The sequence below is a fragment of the Rattus rattus genome, chromosome 8 (assembly GCF_011064425.1).
Source record: "Rattus rattus isolate New Zealand chromosome 8, Rrattus_CSIRO_v1, whole genome shotgun sequence".
Taxonomy (NCBI): domain Eukaryota; kingdom Metazoa; phylum Chordata; class Mammalia; order Rodentia; family Muridae; genus Rattus; species Rattus rattus.
In genome coordinates this window covers 97,823,826-97,830,008 of record NC_046161.1, presented here as the reverse complement: position 1 = coordinate 97,830,008, position 6,183 = coordinate 97,823,826, and the positions used below count along the sequence as shown (strand labels likewise).

The following is a 6,183-nucleotide window of genomic DNA, read 5'->3' as shown; positions in this document are numbered from 1 at the left end:
TGTTCAAAAAAAACAGAGTCTAAAGGTAAGGGAGTAGACACCAACAGGTCTATATCTGTGGTAGTGAGTAGAATTCCCATACAGTGAAGAGAACTGAAAGCCATTTGTATCCATGCATGTCCTGGGGTTACGTTGTAGAAAATACTTACTCTCAATCCAAGGCTTCTACCCTGTGTTTGGTCATTCACTTCCCGGAAAAAGACACACAACTTACACTATTTATAATAAGCCTTAATCAGCACTAGAGCTGGGCAGACGCCTACACGCTATTCTGTTAGAATCTACTTTCCTATCAATAACCCCAAGTTATTACTTATTATGCTTTATCTGGGCTGCTCTTAACTCCAATTGACCAGCCCTCCTGGCAATACTTTCTTGACTCCTAACCCATGGTGACTTTCTCCTCTCTTCACCTACTTCTCTCTCCTTATGGTCTCCTCTGACCCCAAGGCTGGGGACATCAAGCCCCACCTACCTCAGTTCTTCTCAGCTATAGGTCGTAGGCATCTTTATTCACCAATCAGAAATAACTTGGGACCAAGGTCACTTGGGTCTTCCTGCAGACTCTTGTCTCTGGGGCAAGCAGGTCTTGGGGCAGGTCTTAGTCCAATAAAAGGCTCCTTTCTCTCAGATATAAATTGAACACAATTATAACAATTATGAAAATTATAAGGTATGATATACATGTATAATGTCCAGTCCGTTATGTTTTACAATTTAGATAAAGTATTCTATCACCTATCCTATCTTGGTGAGTTAGAATTTTGTATCTAGGGGCTGGAGAGATGGCTCAGCGGTTAAGAGCACAGACTGCTCTTCCAGAGGTCCTGAGTTCAATCCCCAGCAACCACATGGTGGCTCACAACCATCTGTAATGGAATCTGATGCCCTCTTCTGGTGTGTCTGAATTTACAGTGTACTCATATACATAAATAAATAAATATATCTTAAAAAAATGTACAACACAATGACCTTTAAAAAAAGAATTTTGTATCTAAATTATTTTTATCTTAACTTTTATTACCATCCTAAAAACACCTTCTTAAATCCTAAATGACTTAAGTTTACGTGTGAGGCTATAACTATCTAGTCTTTAACCCCATTAGAGATCTGAGAAAGAATAAATATTATCTGAGTATACAGGAACCACGGGGGCACAGCTTCCAAAAATCATAGAAATGACAGATAGCTTACTGCCCGGACAGTCCCCAATATTCCTTATAACACTGGAGCATCTATCTTCAGCCTTTCAGAACATCTGGCAGACTTTAAGAGAAGCAGGAATTATGAAGGATAGCTTTCCCTGTCTTGGCAGAGCTTAGCAGTCAACTATCCTGCATCCATTTGTCCTTTTTGGACAGCATTCTGTCTACAGATAAAGTTAGGGGGTTCTTTCTATTTTTGTTTTTTGCCCAGTGGCTAGCTTGCCATAGTTGAAGCAACTTAACAATGAAATTATTTTAAATGCCATTTGAAGAACATCAATATATAGCATTGTTAAATATTGTTTATTTTTTGGCAATTTTCTATTTGAATAACTTTGAAAACATTCTATTGTAATTAACTAAATTAGTATCTAATATGACCATGAGTTTGACTATCTGACTCTTCATTTACATTATTTAATTATTCTAAGCAGTTTATTTTTTTTATTTTTTTTTTTTTTGGTTCTTTTTTTCGGAGCTGGGGACCGAACCCAGGGCCTTGTGCTTCCAAGGCAAGCGCTCTGCCACTGAGCTAAATCCCCAACCCCTTCTAAGCAGTTTATAATAGCAGCTATTAAAAGGTCTGAGACTAAGCCTTATTTTATTTTATTTTTTTTCAGAGCTGGGGACAGAACCCAGGGCCTTGCGCTTGCTAGGCAAGCGTTCTACCACTGAGCTAAATCCCCAACCCCTAAGCCTTATATTTTTAGATGAGTTGCATAGGCATAATACCTATACAAGAGTTGAAAAATATGTATATAATGTTGTAACAAAATTCATCTTAAATTTCTTATTAATATTCAAAGATTTGTGTCAATGTAAGAATATATAATTTCAATTCTGTATCAAAATATAAAGATTTGTACCAATGTAAGATTATGGCTATAAATTTTTTTTTTGGTTTAAGAGTAGATTAAATAATCTACCCCTATTTTTCTAATGTCTTAAAATATTCTTATATCTCCCCCTTTTTCTTCTCAACCCACTTCCCCTTTCTAGAAAAGAAAGAAAGATAGAGAAGAAAGGAAAGACAGAAATCCCTAAGTCTAAGTTTTCTATATGTTTTCTCCCTGTTCAAAACTATAATTATTTGTAAATCATCCCTTAAAATGACAACATATGTATAATTCATAAAATAACTAAAACCATCTATCCCAACTTAAGGGATTGGGATAACGGTCTTCTTATAATTGCTTTTTGTAGAATTGGGGCGAAAGATTTCTGTTTGGAAGCCCAAAAGGAAATTAGACAAATGGTTACGTCAAAAGAAAGCTAGCTGGCATTATTTGTTGTCCAGTCTCTATGTGCTGAGAAAGTTCAGGCTTAATTAAAGTCTGAAAGCCTGGGTGAACCAATGTCATTGGGGATCAGCAGTCCTTTCTGAAGTTGTTCTAGAAGCAAGTCTCTGGAAACAGCGTAAGTTTGAGGCAGGATTGATTAGGGAGCTGGAATACCGCCCAGCTCAGCATCCTCGAGGGGCGAATCCTGTCAGGGCTAACCTCTCGGTGCTTCATTCTGTAATGTATAAATCTTACAGGCAATAAACATAGTTCTATAAGATATCCCTATGGAATGTGCGAAGGTGCACAGATCGATTAAGGAAGGTTTCCTACTCTTAGTGTGGGCAGGTGAAAGACAGCTGTCTTTCTTTAGAGTTAGTTTGACCATATAATCAAGTCGTAATATAAACCTCCGTTCATGTCATATGAAAGGATGGCATGTTGAATCTTGAGGACTCTGTAGCCAACAAGATCAGTTGGCTACGCAGAGCTGAAGTTCTGGCTGGAGACAATTTTACGTCTTAGGCAGTTTAGGGCTGCTCCCATGTAGAAGGATCAGTAAATCATGTTACCTGTGTTGTTTGGTCATCTTGATTTCTTTCCTCTTGTCCACAGCCAAGACCTTCAGGTCTCTTCTTCTATCAAATCTGATCCTTATTACTTTGGAAGGAGCCGAAAGCCTTTTTTTTTCTTTCCTGTTAACACAAATACAGAGCCTTTCTCCCAAAATAACATGTTCTTGGTCTAGCAATCCAAAGTCATCAAGAGTATAGACTGATCCAATTTACCAGCCTCCTTTTTACTTAGGTCTGCTCTGCTTTGACCTCCTTCATATATGGACTTAAAATAATATTATAACCACTAAAAATTATAACCACCTTGATTTTGATAATCAAAACAACTTAAAACCATTATTATTTATTAAGACTGGGTTTCTCTGTGTAGCCGGGGCTGACTTGGATTTGCTCTGTAGATTAGGCTGCCCAAAAGCTCTCAAGAAACCTATCTGTGTTTGCCTTGATCTCCCATATATTGAGATCAAAGGCCTGGATTTATTTATTTATCTATGTACCCTTAAAAACATTTATATCGATTCTCATTTCTTTCTCCCTTCTTTGAAGATTAATATCCCCACAGGTAAACATACTTGTATCCCCTTTCTCTTTATATAAATTCATTTAACATCCTCCTCTATATTTAGCTTTATTTAAATTTCATTTCATTTACTGTATAAGCACATTCTTCTTAAGCCATTATGTCTTGTGTCTCCTGTGCTAGGTTAAGCAGTCCCAGTATTCCTGTGGAGGCAAAGTTGAAGGAAAGCAGTCACTTAAGGTAGTGTTGGCATCTTAATTTATGTTACTCTCATAATTCTTAGATTGTGAGAAGCATGCAGCCTTGCTTCCTGTTCTCTGAGTAGCAGGATTTCGCCTGCTTCACGGATGGCACAGCAGGGGCTTTTAACATCTCCAAGGGGGGTGGGGAGACGACAGGGGCTGGAGCTGGAGCCTGCCACATGGCATGTTGTTTGGTTTGGTTTTGGGGGGTGTGGCTGTGTCTTAGCTGGCACCGTGAACCCCAGAATCACGTGTGCACAGTTTTGCCCTAGTCCAGAACCCTGTGCAGCTTGGGAGGAAAACACGTGGCTTGGAGATAAACCAACTTTGCTGAGGAGACATTTCTCCCCATCTCCATAGTCTTAAGGGGACAGCATATGTTCTTTATTCGGGAACTGAAATTAATTTTTTTAAAGTGAGTTTTTGCCCCATGTCAGGTGCCAATATGATGTAAAAAAATATTTCATCTCAATCCAAGGCTTCTACCCTGCCTTGATCATTCAGTTCCCGGAAAAAGACATGCAGCTTTTATTATTTGCAATAAGCCTTAGTCAGCACTCGAGCTGCCCGACACGCTGTTAGAATCTGCGTTTCTATCAATAACTTACAGTATTGATTACTTGCAGTATTTCATGTGGGCTGCTCTTAACTTCCATTGGCTAGCCCTCATGACCGTGCTTTCTTGACTGCTAACCTGTAGTGTCTTTCTCCTCTCCCCACCTTCTTCTTTCTCTCCCATTGGTCTCCTCCAACCCAAGGCTGGCAACCCCAAGCCCCGCCTATCTCAAATTCTGCCCAGCCAGAGGCTGTAGGCATCTTTATTCACCAACCAGAAACAACTTGGGAGCAAGGTCACAAAATGTCACTTGAGCCAACTTGCAGACTCTCTTGTCTCTGGGGCAACCAGGTCTTGGGGCCCACTTAAGCGTTACAATGCATAGCAACAGAGCAAACCTCAACAGGTGTGGGATTCTGCATATATACATCTCGGTCTAAAATAACCAAGAGTCAAGTTGTATTTGCTCATCCCCCTATGTCTCCTTCTCAGTCTAGATGTTTGCCAGCCAGAGATCTGACTCTGACATAGAGACTGGGAAGAGGGAAACTGGTCAGAAACTGCTTGGGGCTAGAAGTCAAGAACAAGAGTACTCTGAATTGAGCGGAACGTTCTAACTACAGGAGGGTTGGTTGTAGAGTCTGCGGGAGGGGCTGCAAACCCTATCACAAAATCAAAACACATGATTATTGCAGAGAACAATCAGACTGTGTGTTCTGGGACATGAGTCAGTAAGGAAAGCCAGGCAAAAGTATTAGGAGAGCCAACATTCCCAAACCAGTGAGCCCTAAGGACCTGGTGTGACTCACAATGCTGCTCTCACCCCCACTCTTCTGGGGACTCTTTCCCCTTGACATAGGCAGCAGTGAGGTAGGCAAGAGAGGAATGCTATGAGCCAAGGGTGGGGATATGTCCATCTAAATACTATCCCAAGGGAGATAGAGGCAGGATAAACAGAAATTTAAGGAGATCAAGGCCAACCTAGACTAATGGGGTGAGAAAGAGGGACTGTGTCACTGAGAGTGAGACATGTGTCCACAGCGGCAGAGAAGGGCCCTTACCTGGATCCTGATTAGAGTTCTGCTAGATCCCTGAACTCTCTGAGGAAGACCCAATGTCAAGCGTCAGCCCAGAGCCCTTCCAAGAAAACTCTGGAAGTTGGTAGCAAGAAGGTCTCTAAGAAATCTCTCTTATCTCTGTCTAGGAAAAGTTTATGAGAAACAAGAAAAAGAAGGCAGCCATTCAGGTGCAGGCCTGGTGGCGTGGCACTCTGGTGCGCAGGTCACTACTACACGCAGCCCTCAAAGCCTGGGTCATTCAGTGCTGGTGGCGGCTGATGCTCCAGAAGATGCTGGAGAAGAAACGGAGGAAAGCGCTGATTGACTTCTCAAACAGAGAGAGAGCGGTGGTGACGCTCCAGTCTTTGGTACGGATGTGGAGGATCCACTGGCGGTACTGTCAGGTCCTCAGCGCAATCTACACCATCCAGGGCCACTGGAAACACCACAACTGCCAGTCATGCTCGCTCCTGCGGGGTCACTGTGTGATCACCACCACTCACCTGCAGTTCCATATCGAGATCATTGACCACTGAGGGCTGACAGGAAGAGATGCTGTGCCTCTGGTCCTCAGTAAAGGTCTCAGTGGTTGGTATGTGTCTGTGTTCCCAGCTAATGGAAGCCTTGAGAAATGAGCCTCATTGACTCCTCTTGTCCCTCACAAATAACAAAAGTGAGGTGTTACCGTAAGCTATTAATGCTACTCAAATTGCCTGGTGGCGGTGGCACAAGTTCCTCACTACCCGC

General features: G+C 41.7%; 1 protein-coding gene across 1 annotated transcript; it reads left to right on the top strand.

Moving 5' to 3' along the window:
• The first annotated feature begins 5,591 nt into the window (after window positions 1–5,591).
• Iqcf2 (IQ motif containing F2) lies at window positions 5,592–5,972 on the top strand. The gene has a single exon (XM_032911511.1). The coding sequence runs from the start codon at window positions 5,592–5,594 to the stop codon at window positions 5,970–5,972; it is 381 nt and encodes a 126-aa protein (XP_032767402.1).
• The last annotated feature ends 211 nt before the right edge of the window (window positions 5,973–6,183 follow it).